At 43.4% G+C, this 21,253-nt stretch overlaps 1 protein-coding gene across 3 annotated transcripts in view; it reads right to left on the reverse strand.

Annotated features, from left to right (window-relative positions):
• ppp1r9a (protein phosphatase 1, regulatory subunit 9A) overlaps positions 1-20,831 on the reverse strand; it is a 91,034-nt gene extending 70,203 nt beyond the window's left edge. For all 3 annotated transcript variants that reach the window (XM_079523163.1, XM_079523162.1, XM_079523161.1), the window contains exons 1-2: positions 20,599-20,831; positions 17,351-18,876 (exon numbers count right to left, since the gene is read on the reverse strand). In XM_079523163.1, coding sequence (XP_079379289.1) covers positions 17,351-18,721 — 1,371 coding nt within the window. In that variant the 5' untranslated portion in view covers positions 18,722-18,876; positions 20,599-20,831. The remainder of the gene's footprint in view (positions 1-17,350; positions 18,877-20,598) is intronic.
• Between the last annotated feature and the right edge of the window lie 422 nt (positions 20,832-21,253).

The raw sequence follows: 21,253 nt of genomic DNA on the forward strand, positions 1-21,253 counted from the left end.
GCTAAGAGTAGAGGGGAAAAGAAGAGGAGAGCAGGGTGCAGTAAGCTCTAAGAGAAGAGGGGAAAGAAGAGGAGGGTAGGGTGCAGTAAGCTCTAAGAGTAGAGGGGTAAAGAAGAGGAGAGCAGGGTGCAGTAAGCTCTAAGAGAAGAGAGGAAAAGAAGAGGAGGGTAGGGTGCAGTAAGCTCTAAGAGAAGAGGGAAAAGAAGAGGAGGGTAGGGTGCAGTAAGCTCTAAGAGTAGAGAGGAAAAGAAGAGGAGAGCAGGGTGCAGTAAGCTCTAAGAGTAGAGAGGAAAAGAAGAGGAGGGTAGGGTGCAGTAAGCTCTAAGAGTAGAGAGGAAAAGAAGAGGAGGGTAGGGTGCAGTAAGCTCTAAGAGTAGAGAGGAAAAGAAGAGGAGGGTAGGGTGCAGTAAGCTCTAAGAGTAGAGGGGAAAGGAGGAGAATGGAACAGAGGCCCTGGCGAGAGGGGGAGCGAGAGAGAGAGAGTCACTCGCACTCACATGGTTCACAGGCTACAGGCTGCAGACAGTGGGACTATTGAAAAGTGAAACAGGCAATGAGACAGCAAGAAAGAGGGGAGGGGGATGGGCCTTGGGCATAAAATAAAGTGCAGTGAGGTGGTGTTTGGAGGAGGGGGATCTATTTTCTCCCTATCTTTCTTCTCCATTCACTAGGCATTTGTTATTCATCACCCCAAGATACTTGCCCGCATGTCCAGCTGGGTGTCACTGAAGCTATTTAACGAAGGGAGCCTTGGGCATGCCAGGCCTGGCCCCCTTTGCATCATACTCCACAGGACAGTGGATAGTGCCACCATGGTCAAGAAAGATCTGCCTAATGATGTCACTGGAAGACGGGTTTCTGAACTGCTCACAGCAGCCCTCCTATGAGACACTAATTAACACTAACTAACAAAAAAATTGTGGTATTTTACCATGCCAAAACAAACAAAGAGGTAGGAGCCTCCCCACCAATAGTGGGGAGGTGCTGACCGCGGGAGATACAACTTGAAAAAAAGAAAAGTATTTTACCATGATGAACATTAGTGAGGAGTCTGAGGACCAATTATATGAAGACTTAAAGTGGTGAAGTTGTCCTTTAGGCACACATATATGCCTATGGGTGGTTCTCTTTGTGGCCACATCACGCACATACACAGTATGTAATGTAGTGTAATGTAGTTTTATTTTTAACATTTATTATAATAATAAAACAGCCCATGTAGGTTTGAGGAAAGGTGAGAATGCTGCTGTTGTTGTGGTAGTATGTTATCTCACTGCACGTGGTAATTGTTTGTGTATCCGTTATCATGGCAACCTAGCTGCTGCTATCCAAAACTCCTCTGACTGCGTTATTACATAATAGGTAGTTAAACCCCACACACACACACACACACACACACACACACACACACACACACACACACACACACACACACACACACACACACACACACACACACACACACACACACACACACACACACACACACACACACACACACACACACACACACACACACACATCAGACTGACAAACATACAGAGCAGACAGAACTAGATTAGTCTTACAGAGACATGGCTGAGATGCAGTGATTCCGTCTCCAAATAATATAGCATATGGAACTCCAATCTTCCCAGTCAAATCAAACTCGGCTTCTTCTACGCAGCGGTAGAGTCCGTTCTCCTATACGGCAGGAGATGGGTGGTTCTCATTGTGGCCACATCACGCACGCACACATTTAGAGACGTACAAATATACACTTCTATATAGCCAACAATGGCTTCCTTTATGTTGTGTCTTGGTCATTTATTATAAGTGGGAGGGTACAATCAGAAATGTGGGAATAACATTGGCAATGCTGACAAGAACGTATTGTTAGTTACTGCACACAAACACACGTGTCTCTTTCATGTATGCCCACATGATATGGTAATCGTTGTCATTGTTGTTGTTGTTGTTGTTGTTGTTGTATTTGATTAGCCTGCTACAATGACTTGGCAGTTTGAGACCTGCATGTTTGGTTATTTATATTTATTTGAATCATTCAGGTATTTATGCAGGCCATTTAAATGTCCAGCATGTGCTGTGCATATGGAACACAAATACCACACACATGTGAGGGAGTTGGTGTCTAGAGACTAGATTCTCTTGACAAGGATATTTGGCAAAAAAAAACTTAATCCACTCACTCATTATCACCGTTTAAGTTTTAATTTCACTGTCATTCATATTCAGTGAAACTCTCCTCTCAACTTGTCTGCAAGTGAACTGGATTGATACGGCAATTTAAGTCTACAAAACAAGGACATAGTGAGTGCAGAAGCCAGGTCTGCCACATTACAACAGCCACATTAACACAATCACCAAGTCAGCCTACTATCACCTCAAAAATATACATGTTAAACTTATATGTCTCAACAGGATCTAGAAAAACTCCATGCATCCATCTTCAGTAGACTTGACTACCAACTGTAAAAGGCTGTTCACACTGACACTGAGCAAAACAAAAACAAAATCACACCCGTGTGAAGTGAGTGGTGCAACTCTGTGTGGGGGGTCCCCAGAAGTCCTCCAGACCCACAGGGTCTGGCACCCTGGTGCCGGCCTGCCTACTGTACTGTACTGTACTGTACTGTACTGTACTGTCACACCCGACATCATCTTACAGTGTGCGTGCGTGCGTGCGTGCGTGCGTGCGTGCGTGCGTGCGTGCGTGCGTGCGTGCGTGCGTGCGTGCGTGCGTGCGTGCGTGCGTGCGTGCGTGCGTGCGTGCGTGCGTGCGTGCGTGCGCGCGTGCGCAACAGAGACACTTGGTTGTGAAAACCAACCAAACGCTATTATAAAATATTAAAATCCCACCTGTGTGACCTGAGCAGTGCAACTATAATCGTACTGTGATAGTTACTGTATACAGTACAGAGTAACTATCACAGTACAATTATCTCTGTACCGTACGGTGCTCTGTACTGTACTGTAGTGTAGTGTACTGTACTATACTTTACTCTGGACTGTTCTATACTCTGGACTGTTCTGCACTCTGGTCTGTTCTGCACTCTGGACTGTACTGTACTTTTTACATGTATTCTGTACTGTACTATGCATACTGTGCTGTACTATGCAGAGGTACTGTACTGTATTACTCGTACTGTACAGTACTACTTGTACTGTATTACTCATACTACTTGTACTGTACTACTCTGTACAGTACTCCATAATGTACTCACTACTCTGTACTGTACTACTTACTCTGTACTGTACTATTAGTTATAGTGCTCAGTGTGAAGCTCAACAGCTGTACTGTACTGTACTACTCTGTACTGGAGTACTGTACTACTCTGTACTGTACTGTAATAGTTATAGTGCATAGTGTGAACTGTGAAGCTCAACAGGGACCACTTGAAGGTAGGTCACCCAGCGGAATTGCAGCTGTTCTTACGCCAAACAGACATACATAGAGACAAACTGTACATACAGACACACGCGGCCAGTCATTGGAGCGGTGTGCACTGCTCAAAAAGAATACAATGGTGAACCCTTACACTTACACTGGCTCCCTGTGTGACCAAGAACTAATTTCAAAATACTACTATTGGTCTAGAATAGTTTAGGGCCAAAATAAATTTCGGATCTTGTGTGATATCATTCATGAACCATCCAGACCTCTCAGGTCATCTGGGAAACTGCGAAAGGTCTGCTTTCTGTCCCTGAAACCAAATACAAGAAGCAGCATTTAGTTGAATCCACATATCTGGAAGAATCTCCCAAAACACTGCAGGTCTGCTACCATTCTTATTTCTTTCAAAACTAACTAACTAAAAAAAAACTTTTTGTTTGCCTCTGCCTCTGATTGAATTACTTACTGAATTTCTTTTTTCGTTCTCCTCTGCACTGTAATTGAATGTTATTTTTACTTATTTTGTTTTATGCCTCCTAATGCTTAAAATTGTGTTTCCTTTGCTTGATGTCCTGTGTAAAGAAATTGCCTTGTGGCTGAAATGTGCTATAGGCCTACAAATGGAATGGCCTTGCCTCAAAAAACTATTATTTATTTATTTTTAGACGTTTGTCATTTATGTTGAAACTGTAGCTGCCTACATTGATTACAGGTGTAATGTCACAAATGTGCTCACTGCTGACAGCCGGTCAGCAGGTAGCCTCGGAAACCCAGACGTTTTATTTCAGTCAGCAGGTGGATTCATGAATGTATAGAGTAGAGTCAGTAGACAATATTTTAGGCAAAAAAAACAACAACTACAGTATACCAAATTTCCCACTCCATGCCCCCGGCTGCCGGACTACAGTGACAGCAGATAAGCATGTACTATAGCTACTACCTATGTACTGTAAGTCAGATCAAAGTTCATTAAGGAAAATATTGAATGAAGTCATATATAGTCAAATACTGTATATCTTGCTGCATCTTAATCAAAAGAAAGGTTTATTCCCAAGTCATATGATGAAAAAATATATACTTTGAAAAGTAAACTAAATAACACATATCAACAGGCACATTGATGATGTCATTGGATTCAGTAGGGGACCGGTTTTGGGAGGCGTTGAATGATGACTGACAACATTGTTCACTGTGTGTTGACTACTACTGACTGATCCCACGAAACCGCAGGGCCCATCTCGCTTTTCCTGGATCATTAAAAATACATCACCCTGGGAGGATCAGGTGTCACCAAAACAAGGAAAACAAAAACACCACAGCATTAATAATGGAGGGACCATGATACTGTACAGCATGCACGCTCAAATATACACACTTGCGAGTTGACGTCGCAATTTGGAGTAATAGTCCCTTTTCCAAGACTGGAGGGACAAGGACAAATCCCTATAATTATATTTCCCTCACAGTGTAGGCCAACAGTATTACAACATTCTGCATCATGGCTGCCGGAGTAGAGTCTCCACGCATCCTCGAGCACTAGAATTGTTTTTGTCCAGTACAAAGTTCTGGATTTCTGATGGTTCAGCGCCATTGTACCGTACGCTTCACCATTAACCCATTTTGGGCGGAAACCCCTTTTGGTGTTTTAAACATTATGTTATAATTTAGCTATTGAAAAATAGCAGATCTACAAGCTCATAGCGCGCCACCGAGTGGCGCGCTACGAGCTTGTAGGTCTGCTATTTTTGAAAAATCGTGAAAATGTGTCAGGATTTAGAAGACATTTTAGAAATTTCGACGTCAGGTCAAAATGGGTTAAACTCTCTCCCATCAAACCCTGTTCTGTCCCATTACGTCCAGACACAGCCTCTGGGCCCATGCGGCTTCACCGAGCACACAGAGGCAACACAGTGAAGTGAGGGTGGATAACAGGAGGGGGAAGGAAGTTATAGCAACAGACAGTGATGTTGCGCAGTGCCTAAATTAAGCAAATCAATGGCTGTGCTGTATGGTTTTAGGTTTAGGTTTTTACGTTTTATTTATTAGCACGTAAAATAAACAGAAGAAAGACACATACTGTAGCCTACATGTTAATATTGTGCAGGAGAAGTTAGAAGCCAAAAGGGCTTTATATCGAGAACTTCCCCTAAAAGTATATAGGGGCGTTACAGTGTGTTACAGTGTAGCAACACTTCTTCAGTGTGACAATTTAGTTATGTTTGGAATATCGATTGGTTTGTTGTATGATATTTGTGATATAGGGGTGCTAAATGAGTTTCACCCAAAATACATTCTAAGTTGCAGAACTACAGTGTGGAAAAAGGCTAATCTGAGGCTACAGTAAAAATGGTAAATGGTGCATTTATATAGCGCCTTTATCCAAGGCGCTTTACATAGATTGTGCATTACATTCACCCATTCACACACACATTCATACACCGATTGTGGCGGAAGCCATGCAAGGTACCAACCAGCACATCGGGAGCAATTTGGGGTTCAGTGTCTTGCCCAAGGACACATCGGACACATGTAGACAGGAGGAGCCGGGATTCGAACCGCCGACCCATGGATCATTGGACAAACTGCTCTACCTCCTGAGCCACAGCCGCCCACAGTAGTTAGTTACACTTGGCATTGCAAAAAAGAAAATAAAAATGTCCAAATTTGGGTCCAAAATGTGAGAAATGTTGTAAGTAAGTATGCTGTAAGAAAGTACGTTATTTAACAAGCAGGCCCTGGATGTCCTAAGTAGACTAATCCTCTCCATCTGAAACGTTTGGATATCGCCACCGTTGGTGGCTAGGGGCCATTTCATTTAGCCTAACACGGTCAGCCGCAATGTTAGGTGACAGTCCTGATTTAGTGTGATTTGAGTTGTAGATGCTGAAGGTTGCTCCGTGTAGAGTCAGACCACAATCAATATCGAGGTTCTTGGATTCAAAGTATCACATAAGCATGATACTGTAAAAGCCTAATTCATACTCTGTGGTACGACAAAATAATACACAAATGCAATAATACAAAAATAAATAATAGATTATGTTGTATATTATTTGACTTATTTTTTGGCTCCTTTTTGTGACTCTGGAGTCGGGAGCTTGAAAAACAAATATTTGGCCATTCCATTATCATTCATGTTGTGGGTCCCTGCCATAGAGTATAAAGAAGGATAGAGACCGAACTGGAGCGTTAGCCCCGCCCCCCACTATTCATTTCAGTGGAAGTTGCTCAGTGGCGTTTTGAAGCACCCGGAAGACTTCCGGAAGTATAATTATAACACAATGGCTCGAGCGAGCGGATGTTTAGCCTAGCCTAGCCCCGGACCTCAAATTTGAGGTCCGGGCTTTTCACGTGACGTCATGAACGTCCGTCCACTTCCATTAAGTGCTGCAATTCCACATTTCGCCAGTAGGTAGTGGCATCTTCAACGTTGGATAGCCTTACTGGGGGCTTGGTCCCTGCACTATGATACTAGTTATAGTAGCATAGGCTTGCCCAAGGACAGAGAAGATATATATCACTGTATATAGTCTAGTCACTGGAAGGGGGTATCATGCACCCCCCGGAATTATACTTCTAATCAGTGTTTTCTTATTGGAAAAAATGTGCTGAAAATGATGAGTTATGATAAAAAGTTGTCAAAATGTCCCACCTACCTCAAAACCCCCTTTTAGGTATATGGCTCTGGCGAAATTGTGTAAAGGCAAATATTAATTCACTAAAATTACATAAATAGACATGGTGGTCTGAAATTGGTCATGGAGTATCTTGACACATAGGGGTAAGTAGCAGAACAGGATTTGGTTGGTTGCTACCATTATATTCTTAAATATGACCCACATCATCCTCAGAAACACACAAAAATATGGTGTCCGCTTGACTAATAACAACAAAGATGGTTATTTTCCAACACATTATGGTGAGTATCACTGCCTCACTTGTATATAGAAAACTTCCCATATCCCTAAGCTTCAATTTGAGCCCAAGATAACCTTTCTATCTTGTAAATTACTCTTTCTGTCGCCAAAATTCTGAACTATACCTCAAATCGGTGAAAATTGTATATTCAGTCAGTTTCAGCTATACATTTGGAATGAATGATTGAATAACTGAGTTTGAACTGACTCCACATTATGGAATATTTCTTGAATAAGCCATGTTAAAAAGTTGGCAAAGTGTCCAATCTACCATTGTTATGCAAATGAGTTATGAAACAATCGATTTTCACTATATCTCAGCCAATATTGCACTTAAATGAACAAATAAGGTGTCTAGACCTATGTTTTGAGGGTCAACCGGTCAAGGATCTCAGTGAAACTATTCTTAAAGTGACCACATGTGCCCGTGGCATGCTGGTGTACAAATCAGTGCTGCCATTACAATAAAGTCACATTTATACCAAGTAAGAGATACCAATATTGCATATAACTTTTACAAATAAGGTATCTAGACAGGTGCTGTGCATTTAAGCAAGCTTTATAATTTAGAATATACTGTAGCATAACATCAAAAACTAAAAACATTCTTAGTATGAACAATAGTATACGGCAGTATACACGCTATAGAATGGCCTGCAATATGCAGTACAAAATTCAAACAGTCACACAATCCTGTAACAGTATTCCATCCTATTACTATACACACTCAAAGGCAAAAATGTAAACAGTGTACAAACAGTGACCACCCTAGCCTGCACCATAAAGAACAAAATGCACAAACGTCACATTAATCAGTCATCGTGTTCATAGAACTCATCAGTCTTCTTTGTCTTCTTGTCCATGGTCTCCAATGACAAGGATTTTCAACCATCTCTGCCCTTCATATGGTTTTGTTTTTACCACAATAGCTTCATCAGCTCGCTTGTATAAGGCGATGGTTCTCTTCAGAGCAGAGTAGCATGAAGGAAGACGAGCCAGGTCAACTTTAGATTTAAGAAGTGAGTTTGTCATTTGCCCCCACCATTGTCCGCAGCAACTTGGCACGGGTGACGTCCACTGGGGCGGCGGTGGCTCAGGGGTAGAGTGGCTGGATGGTAACCGCAAGGTTGCCAGTTCAAACCCGGGCTCCCCCAGAGTTAGTGTCGAAGTGTCCTTGAGCAAGACACTGAACCCCTAACAGCTCCCGATGTGCAGGTTGGTGCTTTGCATGGTTTCCGCTGCCATCAGTGTATGAATGTGTGTGTGAATGTGTGTGTCTATGTAAAGCGCCTTGGATAAAGGCGCTTTATAAATGCACCATTTACCATACTGAAGACTCGCAACTCTGTCCATACAGCAGACAGATGAATTGCTCCAACTATACTAATTAAGGATCTGTTCCATATAGTGTAGCACAAGGCACATTTGAAGGACCCCCATAACCCTTACAGGTCCATTTGGTTCCATTTGTACATTCAGAGTTGCACACCCGTAAGGGGCCCTGCATATCAACAGCTCAGTGGCCTTGTGGTCAGAGCGTTTGCCTTGAGACTGGGAGGTCGGGGTTCGATCCCCGGCCGGGTCATACCAAAGACTCCGAAAAATGGAACCCAGTACATCCCTGCTTGTCCGTGCTTGGCACTCAGCATCAAGGGTTGGATTGGGGTAAGTCCCTGATACATACTAGCGTCATGTCCAGGGGGTGTACTTGTACATCAAGCTGCCTCCTACTACAGAAACAGGAGATAGGCTCCTGCCCTATGGGCCTCATGGCTCTGCAAGGCTTACAGGTCCATTTGGTTCCATTCTGTACACACTGTAAAGTTACACACCCGTAAGAGGCCCTGGATATCATCAACAGCTCAGTGGCCTTGTAGTTAGAGCGTCCGCCCTGAGACTGGATGGTCAGAGGTTCGATCCCCAGCTGGGTAATACCAAAGGGTTGGATTGGGGTAAGTCCCTGCGACATACTAGTCATGCCAGGGAGTGTACTTGTTAGGCTCCTGCCCTATGGGCCACATGGCTTGGCTTGAGCTATAGAGCTATTTGAATTGTGAGTCTTCAGTGAAACAGTGGTGGGAGCAGATGACAAACTAATTTCTAAATCTAAAGTTGACCTGGCTCGTCTTCCTCCATGCTACTCTGCTCTGAAGAGAACCATCGTGTCTTATACAAGCGAGCTGTTGAAGCTTTTTTGGAAAAAACAAAACCCTATGATGAAGGGCAGGGGGGGTTGAAACTAAAGAGTTTTTTAATCCAGTGTGTCCTGCGGTGCAGTCCTACCAACCTCACTGGTTGATCTCCTTGACACTGTCTGGAGAGCATGGACAAGAAGCCGACGAGATAGAGGAATTGATTTAATCGGCACTGATTTGTACACCAGCATGCCACGGGCACATGTGGTCACTTTAGGAATAGTTTCACTGAGATCCTCGACCCTCAAAACATAGGTCTAGACACCTTATTTGTTTATTTAAGTGCAATATTGGCTGAGATATAGTGAAAATCGATAATTTTATAATGGAGGCACTCATTTGCATAAAAATGGTAGATGGGACACTTTGCAAACTTTTTAACATAGCTTATTCAAGTAAGAAATATTCCATGATGTGGAGTGAGTTAAAACTCAGTCATTCATTCATTTATTCCAAATGTATAGCTGATACTGACTGAATATACAATTTTCACCGATTTGAGGTATAGTTCATAATTTTGGCGACAGAAAGAGTAATTTACAAGATAGAAAGGTTATCTTGGGCTCAAATTGAAGCTTGGGGATATGAGAAGTTTTCTATATACAAGTGAGGCAGTGATACTCACCATAATGTGTTGGAAAATAACCATCTTTGTTGTTATTAGTCAAGCGGACACCATATTTTTTGGTGTTTCTGAGGATGATGTGGGTCATATTTAAGAATATAATGGTAGCAACCAACCAAATCCTGTTCTGCTACTTACCCCTATGTGTCAAGATACTCCATGACCAATTTCAGACCACCATGTCTATTTATGTAATTTTAGTGAATTAATATTTGCCTTTACACAATTTCGCCAGAGCCATATACCAAAAAGGGGGTTTTGAGGTAGGTGGGACATTTTGACAACTTTTTATCATAGCTCATCATTTTCAGCACATTTTTTCCAATAAGAAAACACTGATTAGAAGTATAATTCCGGGGGGTGCATGATACCCCCTTCCAGTGACTGTACTAATAGTCACAACCTCAATGCCTGTGTTGTTTGCACTACTCTATTTTACAACTGCAATAATAAAAACATAAATATGTCAGTTATATTTAACACTGGAAGCACAGACACCAAACGCAAATTCAAGATAGCCTTGAGAGCTGCCTCTCCAGTCCATGTTTCTTATCAATACTACACACTACAGTCAAAAGGTAACTATTTGCAATGTATTATTTGGGGGAACAAAAACTATCACCAAAGTGTGCCATGCGATTAACAATTATATCCCACAGGTCTGGTCCTATACTCAGCATTCCACCAATCTACAATCGAATGCATACATGGGCAACTGGCCGGCCCGGGGGCCACATGCAGCCCCCACCTTCACTCAATTTATATTAACCGCAGGTTAATATGATATGAAATATTGATATATTCACAGTGCGACGCATTTTGAGCGTGTAGATCGGCTATTTTTTCTACGACAGAAATATGCACGTGTGGCGCTCGGGTGTGAGTGTGGAAATATAGTGGCCCTCTGGAGTGAGTGTGGAAATATAGTGGCCCTCTGGAGTGAGTGTGGAAATATAGTGGCCCTCTGCATCCTCAAAGTTGCCCACCCCTGATCTAATGGATCAGACGGTATCCGTCGTATACACTGACAGACAGTGGAAAAATGAGATTTCAAAATGCCCATTCAATCTTCCACTCCCTAGTCCCCCCCCGTCACCCCCCCCCCCCGTCCCGTCCCGTCCCGTCCCGTCCCACTATGCTTAATTCCATTAAGATAGTAAGATCGTAAATGTCTCGGTTGAGGAAAACACAATTTCTCTGAGGGAAGGGGGGGGGGGGGATTAGAGGAGAGGGACACGGCTCACTGCATAGCGAGAGGCAATGTTTTTGAGTGGTGCAGCCACTCCATTGCGCAGGTGAGGAAACACCTCACCACTGGATGGCACTGTTGCGCAGCATCCCACGCGTGCACGCCAGGGAGGAGGGCTTGTGCAGTAGGCCTACAGTACAGTACTACAGTATTAGTACAGTACAGCCCCACTCACTTCAGACAGGTATGATTTTTATTATGTCATCAACATCTGAGAGGGGCGTTCCGCAAAATGGAGAAACTCAACACTACAGGCAGTGCCAAAGCATTGCCACCATAAAAGAGTGTGAGATGGGGATAGGGTTCTGGGATCTAATGTCAGTCAGATCACAGTCAGGATTGCGTAGGTAGAACATCTGCAAAGGCAGTAGTAACCCTATAGTAGTAACAACTAGGCATGTAACGATATATCGTATATCGATATATATCGATATTAATCCCGACGATATGAATCGATTCGAATCGATTCATTGAAATAAAAAAATCGATTTTCAATTTTATTTTATTTTAGGGGGGCTAGTGTGTGATGTGAAATGTGAGCTTTAGTCATATTCCATCATATTCAAGTGCTTTTGGAGAGAAATGATAGTCACTTTCAGTAGTAGAGCACTGTAGAGGGGAGCTGTGTGTGACTGTGCCCAGGTGATGATGGTCGTTGATGCTCATCAAGGAAGGCAATTATGTTTCTGCACTGTCAAAAGTAATGCTACTTCTTTTGCAATGTAGTTAAATAAAACATCTCAGGGGGGAAGATAAATTATATAAAATTAAAAAAAACTAATTTTTCTTTAAAATATATATTTTTTTAATATCGTGAAAAATCGTATCGTGAACCTCATATCGTGATACGAATCGTATTGTGAGTTGAGTGAATCGTTACATGCCTAGTAACAACACTGAAGGCATACCACCAAGCGTGAGATGGTGCAAAGGTTTTGGGGTCAGATCACGGTCGAGATCGGTTGTCCAAAAGTCAGTTGTCACGAACTTTTGGAGCTTATATGAGCTGGGTTGAGAATGATCAGAGCAAGACACTATAACGTTTAACTTCTGTGAACACCAGAAGACTACTCGGGACAGAAGGAACATGGACAAGAGAGGATAAAATGTAGGCTAAATGAACATGAAAACGTGTTATCCTCTATAGGTCAATGCTTCCACACAGAGAGGCTGCCTTAGCCTTAGGGTTAGCGGCGCACTCACTGGGCCACGAAACTGTCTATACCTCAGTGGAGTATGCACTATGGCTGGCAGTATGCAGTATATTCTAGATAAAAAATAAAAATCACACCCGTGTGAACTGAGTGGTGTAAGGTCTTAGATAGCCTGTCTGACGTAATGAAATCATGTCTGACGTAATGAAATCACACCCGGGTGAACAGGGTGAACATAGCAACCATGCTCATTTTTTCTGCACAGACTAACAAAGCCAGTTGTAGGAGTGGTTTACACCACTCAAAAAATAAACTATACCAGTAGGTTAGGGCTGGAAGTATTTTCACAATCAATTGATTTGTTGATTTCATTTTATTATGTGGTTATGTTAGATGCTAAATGATATTAAAATAAGTAATAAAATAAATATCTTTTGTAAATGCTCACCATCACATGCGCATCACCAGAAAATAACATCACATTCTAATTTTATAATGTGGTACTAAGACAAGCATTCACAATTCATCATCTTCCGTTTCATGGAGAAAAAAAGCCGAAAGCGTGTGTTTTACGCTGTGTCAAAATTGCTGACCATGTGCAATCTTGGCTGCATTTCAAAATTAAATAATGTTTCCGAGCCAGGGATGTTGAAATGATTCATCCGCTTTAAAGGGCAGTAGGAATAGTACATGAAGTGGGTGGGAGGGTCGAGCTACACATGACTTTTATTTTTTTCTCCCTCCTCCAATGTCTTCCTTGCCGTCTCCTCCCACGTGGGGTCAGAGCAGTCTCGTGCGGGGCTAGCGGGCCAGAGGGGGCCGAGGGCTGAGACTATAGCTTTGTCTCCGCTTTTTAAAAAAAAGGAACAAAAGACAGAACCCTGTTTGTTCCTCGTGTGGCGAGAGGAGGGGCTTCTGGTTTGAGTTCTGGTGGGCTGGCTGCATGTATGTGTGTGAGCGTAGTGCAGTGTGTGTGAGGGGGGGGGGGGGGGGGCTCTGTTGAATATTCTAATCTATATGATTAAAGAGCATAGATTCCTTTCAAAACAAAAGCCTAGAGCCCTTCGTATTTATTTGATAATTATGCCCACATAAAAGGAGGTGTGTTCCCTGCCTGTTTGACCTATAACAGGAAGACTGGCTCTATGCTCTTTGCCATTTTCTATTCATTGCATAATGCGACACTTTTTAAAGAATTGTTGTGAAGGAAGGCCATTTTTCATATTGTCAAAACAAGGTCTTACTCCATCGCCTTGATTCTGGAGAGCACACAGTGGAGCAACAGTAATGAAGCCATATTAAACAGTCAGATAATCTTGAGAATTAAAAATGGTCATAGCACGGAGGAGGATGATAATGATTGTGTCGTCATCATCCAATTCTAAGAATTACGATGAACCTGATGATAACACAAAAAGCAGCCTTTTAATTCAGAGAGCTTCTCGTCCTTATACAGTAGGCTAGAGTAGAGGGAAATGTGTGTGTGTGTATGTACAGTTGGAGGCCATCGATATTGTCCTTTTCTTTTTGCTGAGGTTTGCGTGATCTGCGCAAAAAGACAGTTAACCCATTTTGGGCGGGAACCCCTTTTGGTGTTTTAAACATTATGTTATAATTTAGCTATTGAAAAATAGCAGATCTACAAGCTCATAGCGTGCCACCGAGTGGCGCGCTACGAGCTTGTAGGTCTGCTATTTTTGAAAAATCGTGAAAATATTTATTTCTGAAAACTGGAGGATTTAGAAGGATTTTTAAAAATGTTGAGGTCAGGCCTAAATGGGTCAAATGATAAGGGACAATATCGGTGGCACCCAACTGTACTGTACAGACAATCTTGTATGAGAGAGGGAGAGAGATACAAAGACAGACCAAAGTGGACTATGGTACAGGAGAGAGGGAGACATGAAACACAATGACAGGGTAGGGGGAGACACTCACATGTGCATATTGCAGTGAGTGTAAAGGCAGATTAGTCAACCAACGTCACATTTTCTCCTGGGGAATAACTAGGCTAATTGTTTTGCTGCACTATATAGCATGCTAATAGGATCCTCAACCTGTGGAATGTGTGCATTAGGCGCACGCGCACACACACACACACACACACACACACACACACACACACACACACACACACACACACACACACACACACACACACACACACACACACACACACACACACACACACACACACACACACACACACACACACACACACACACACACACACACACACACACACACACACACACACACACACACACACACACGATTCAAGATATGTTTTCCAACAAACTTGCAGTCTGAATAATACACAGCAGCTTTAGAGTACTGATACTTACATAATGATACTACAAATATGCTAAGCTTCTTAAGACTAAAATAAAGACAAGAAAACAAATCTTGTAATAACCAGTAAGACGCCCAGACGTCAGACTGCTGGGCGAGCACTGGCGCTTTGGCATGATGGGTCAGATCAACATATGGAATGAATTCTGTACTGGCCATATATGGAGCGTATCTTGAGTGTACAGGGTTTGATTAGGTCAGATCAACATATGGAATGTCAGAACAGGTGTGGAAGGATCAACATATATCAACAGGTCAGCTCCAATATGGATATCTAAGGGTTTGAGGTCAGATGTAGAGTTGCTGGCCAGCTCCATATATGCAGATCTAGGTGATGATCCAGTCTTCTCCATGTATGGGTATCCAAAGTTAGATGAGGTCAGTGTTGTGATCTTCACATATGGATATGGCCATAAATGGTGGCGTGACCTGTCACGACTCACGAGGCATGATGTCACAAGGTGTGACCATATTATGGAGGCGTGATGTCACAAGGCGTGAGTCGCGTGACCATATATGGAGGTGTGATGTCACACTGATGTTACGAGGCGTGACAATATATGGAGGTGTGATGTCACGAGGCGTAACCATATATGGAGGCGTGGGGTGACTAACTGACGGACGGACGAACGGACAGACGGGAGATGCATGTTTTCATAATTTAAAAAAATCACCCGTGTGAAGTGAGGGGCGCTCTTGTCGTCGTACATTATCCAATTAAAAATGAATATACTTCATGAATTAATTTGTCAACTTATGTTATTATCTTTTAACCATGATACAATGTTTAAAAAAAACTCATCTTTTCACCATGATCATGTAAGATGACAACTGAATTTATGTGTTAGGACAAAATACCCGATTTGCTCGTCCACATACAGTATGACGTAAATTCTCCTGTTTGTGTTGCCACAAAAAGCCGATTTGTTCAGACACATATGATGTATGTAAATACTCCTTTCATTGTCAATGGCAAATGTGACACAAGTTAAGGACAAAAAGCTGTATAGGAGGGGCTAAAAATGTAACCTATGGTCGCAATAAGTATTATTCCCAAGACATTTCTGTGCACAATTCAATACGCTAAGAAGGACTGACTTGTTACAAGATACGTGTCCTGTGAGAATTGAGTGGGCATCATGGCTATTTCATGAATGAGAATCCTCATCGTGTTGTAATCATCACATCTCCGTCCTCTACAGATGCCTTCAAATGACATGATGCATAAGATCCATAACCACAGGAGGTTTTCTGCCATTTATCCTAATATACGCCCAGTGATGTAAATGGGTTTTCAATGTAATGAGTCCCGGGATGCAGGGATGGTCCCTGGGACATTTTATGAGTCCCACTTCAACGACGTTATAGGAGTCATATTTTATGTAGAAAACAGAAGAAGAAATTATTATTATAACTAAAGTTAGCAAAATAAACTAGAATAAAACAGTACAGTAGTGCATCCTGTGGATGCAGAGGTCGTTGTTTTATTGCGTCCCTTAACTATAAACTGCGTTTTTGGATGCAAAATGCACCCGATTTTAATCTCTGTACGCCATGTGATGGAGTAAGGCTTTCCCTCAACAACAGAAAACAAGCCAAGGCCACTTTCATAGGGTTCCACTGCCAAAAGCCATGTCGTTCTACAGACACTGCACCGATACAACGGATTCACTGATGTTCAAAGAATACTGTAATTACTAATTTTCACAATACAAGTTGTAGCTGACAAAACATCCTTGCTCTCAATACTTTGATGATATGAAAGACAGAGAGGTAAATGAGCAGAGAAGGTACTGGTGGAAATTCTGGAAAACAATCAAGGTATCTCTCTGGTGGTGTGAAAACTGTGTGGGCGCACAACCGGTGTGACTAACACATGCACAGATGTTCTCCTCAAGCACATGCAGTCGGTTACCCAGAGGGAAATTCTCTGACCTTTAAGCTCTACATCGCAAAATAGCTACAAACTCCTGACAGAGAAGCTGTTTTATATAAAAAGATTGTGATGGAATATACTGTGTAGATTATCATCAAGAGATCTTCATTGTGTTTATAAATGTATGAATAGCCTAGTAGCTAAAGTACATTTAAAAAATGTTTCACAAGGTCCCTGGGAAATATTAAAGTTGATTCCATTTACCACAGTATGAAATCAGATTAAACAGCTCATTTTAACAATCAGTTCAACAGTGTCAGTGACTGGTGGTACATGAAAAAGACACACAAAAGCAAATTTGTGGCTCCAGCCTGCTTGTAGTTAGAGCAGCAGGCCTTTATGTTGGTGTTCTGACATAGTGTGTGTACACTGTTACTGTTTAGCCTCCTACATTGGTTAGTAAATTACTAAACTTAGCTGATCTACAAGCTCACAACCCATTCCTGCACCATTTGTTGTGTAGCTTGTAGATCTGCTATTTTCGGTGCATGACACTTCAAGTATCAAGTATTATAAATCCAGATTTACCGTCATGGGCGAAGTGCTGAAGTGAATCCTCCTCTTCGAAGGGATCTCCTCTGGGTTTTCTTCCGGAAGGCCAGGAATCTCTGTGAGTTCCGAGCCCGGATCATAGACAATATCCTCATCGTCACCATAGAGGTCATCCTCATCTGGATCCGTGCAGCTTTCTCCCCAGCCCTGGTAACACGCATCCCCATCTGCATTAAAAATCACCCGCTCGTTCCCCGTGTAATCCTCATCCCGTTCTTCTGCCTGGTCTTTGGTGGTGTTAGAAGGCTTCTCTTCCTCCTGGCTTTCCCCAGCGGGTGTGGCAGGAGTTGGTAGGGGCTCAGGCGTGGTGTCGTCGGACACTTTATCTCTGATAACAGCCTCATCTGTACGTGGTTTTGACGCACCGGACACCACTATGTCCTCAAATGAGTTTCTCATTCCTGAGAGTTTCACCTCTTCTTCTTCTTCTTCGTCTTCACAGGATCCATTCACCTGGCCCCCGTTGGTGGTAGCACGGGGGAAATGCCCCCTGCCTACATCATGTCCAGTCTGGTCAGTTTTCACCTGGGCGTTATTCTCAGAGAGCTCAGTCGTCTCCGCCAGAGGACTGGGACTCAGGAGGTCCTCAGAAGATGAGGACACGGGGAGCTTGCCACCTGTCCGGTTCGGGTAGGAACCACGAACCGGGGACTGGCGAGAATCATCCTCACTCGGGTCCCGGTGAAATCCGTCCGGTGAGTAAAGCGCCCGCCTGCTGACCCCCTTGTAGAGTGATCCCGTGTTCTGGTCTGCGTGTTCAAACACAGCACTGAGCTGACTGACGGTTGGCGAGGACGCTTCCGTTCTGGAGCAAAGTGAGTCTAAGGAGTCCGTGCTGCCGCGATTGGACCTCGCACCTCGCCAATCATCCAAGTGCTCATGGGATCCTCGTTTGTCTCGTCCATAGGGGTAGACTGGCGATTGTGACTGGTCACGTGACTGCTGTTCAAACAATCTCCTGGTTTCGGAAAACTTGACTCCGATAGCTCCGACTCTGTCGGCCGATGCAGAATGCTGGAGCTTGATCACTGATCCATCTGCCTTGTTGATGAAGTTGGTCGGCTTGACCATTTTCTGCGGCGAGGTTTCTTCCGGAACCTTGGTCTTTCCCGGCACCTTCTCCGTCTCCATTTGCATGAACATGTCCTTGATGCGACTGACGTGGGCACCATACTGGCGCCCTCTTGGCTGTTTAACCCGTGCCGGCTTGGAGTCGCCGCCACCACCATCGATCCGAGGTTGGTCGAAGGCCTTCTTGAGGGCTTGGAACTCAGCCCGGTAGGCATTTCGATGGGGGGAGGCACTCCGGAGGGTCGTCCTCTCCCCAGAGTTCTCCGTCTTCAACATGGTGGCGTCTCTGGTGTCTGAGGGGATCTCAGCATAGCCCTGGCCTCATTACAGCTTGTGTGTGCAAGCGATGTCTTGTTTGACCTACTGTAGCACAGCAGCACTGTCTAATCTGATCACAGGGATGTTATACTTCCGTTCTGGTCCATTCACACCTGTGAGGAGCAGATAAAAGATATCAGACAGACATAAAACATAACAGTAGCTACTAAAACAAACTCACAGAAATCACAGGCTGAAAGTGCCACTAATATAGCCACTAGCCAGCGTGACAGACAGTTACAGAGCTTGCAGAAAGATACTTTTTCACATTCAATCTACAACACACTAGCACTGAGATTTGAAGGGCAAATCACAGCCTGGTTTTTTCATGTACAGTATAAGCTCCTATGAAAGCAAGCACTATAAAAGCCAATTGGACTCTGAAAGCACTCTGGTGATGATGGGGTGTCCATTCATCATTAGTGGGCTGTTGTTTACCAACTACAATCAATACATCAATGATATGCCGAGTTGCCGACAACATGCATGTTGTGCTTACACAGTGGGGAGCTACACTGTGTATTTGGGCTATAGCCTACCAGTGAATAAATATACTGTATACTCGATTGATTGATTGATTGGTGAGGCATCCTGAGCTTAAGCAAACCTTATCCTGTATTTACGAATATGACAATGTTTTAATGGCATTTATGAAATGTGCACTTTTCAGTTGAATAACAACATTGGCAATCGACTGAGTATTCAGTCTCTTCCTCTTCTCTTCTGTGCGTGCGTGCGCGTGCGTTGACCCTTCACCACCGATAAGCACCAACACCCCTGCCCACAGCGCTCTGCAGTCTGCACCACGACTGAGATTTTAGTAAGACCCAAGCATCACCATTCACCATGCAGGCTCACAAACAAGCCTGTAGTCTACTATTGCACAGACGGAATGCTGTTGAACACTGCAGAGATCTCTGTGTTGACATCACGAAACACACACACACAGTCACACACAGTCACACACACACACACACACACACACACACACACACACACACACACACACACACACACACAGTCAGAGCCTTTGGTCAATATATCACGACGTAAATTTTAAACTATGTTAGGCTGAATGGATAGGCCTGTGCTATAGCTCTGGTCCATATAGCATTAAGGACTTCTAGCCTGTACAAATTTGAGTAGGTCATTTTATAGTCTGTCTACCGTACATTAAATCTCAATAGGCAACGTAGGCTCTACAGTAACAGTATGCAGAGTATTAAATACGATTAAAGCATCTGGGTATTAAGCAGCGGTACGTCAGTTCATTAAACCTAGGCTATATTCTCTCAATGCATATCAGCATCAGCAATCGTTAAACCTACAACACGTCCTCCTCTCCTAGCTTTACTCATCTCCTGGGCTGGAGTCAGACACTCTCACTGGGTGGGTACAGTACAGGACCTAGATTATGTTTTCGTGCAAAAACTGCAAATGCTATTGAGAACGGCCGGCCTGTCCCGGTGTCATTTTCGAGAGCAGAAGGAGGATTAAACTAGTGTATAAACTAAACCGTAATGTTGTGTGTGTTCGATGGAGCCTAGCGGACAAACAGACCCCCCAGATATACCCTGTCGCTGCACATCCATATGAACGCACACACCGCAAAGAAACATGACAGCTCAATTTTTTTCCGCATGTGAAACAACGCACAACAACATAGTTATATGTCTCTTCTACGTTTTTGAACAGCTTTTGAATGCTCAACGTTTCCTGACATTTTCGGGGGGGAAAAAAGAAAAAAAAAGCAGAAGTTCCGTGTAACCGTACAGCCTACATGGCAACAATGTTGCAACTGCTGTGTCTGTCTACAAAACAAAAGAGTCACTTACATTCATTGCTTCGGCTTCCTTTGACGAATGGCAGGAACGGAACGATATCCCGGGGGATAAACTCGTGAAAAATAAGCGCATTCGTTGTGTAAATCCACTCGAATATATATATAACATCCCACACAGAGACTGGTATCCAGGGCAGACATACAAGCCGGGTGTCTACAACGCCATTGCAGGGCAGGCAGTGCTGTGTGATGCTGCCAGTGCCAGCCAACCTGCACAATGGGGGTGTCGCTATACTGCTTTGGACGCCCGTATGACGGTCTGATTCCCTGTGTGACAAGGAGGACACACACACACACGCACACACACACACACACACGCACACACGCGCACACACACACACACACACACACACACGCGCGCGTGACGCGTTGCTCAGTACAGTTGACCGTGTAGGAAAGCATTGGCTACTATTTTTTGTTAGAGTACGACAGGTGTTTTTAAACCTTAATTATATTTTTTCTGCAATGGTTTCGCCCAATGGTCTGCTTGGCGGGGGTTCCATCAGCAGCTAGTCTACTGTAACAATATCTGCAGTCTGTCTGGAATAAATACCAAATCACACAGTGGTGGAACATAAGTACTCAAAAGTATCAATAATCCTTTGTTACAAGCAAAAGTCCGAAATTCAAAATGTAGGCCTACTTGA

This window comes from Electrona antarctica (assembly GCF_951216825.1).
Source record: "Electrona antarctica genome assembly, chromosome: 15".
NCBI lineage: Eukaryota > Metazoa > Chordata > Actinopteri > Myctophiformes > Myctophidae > Electrona > Electrona antarctica.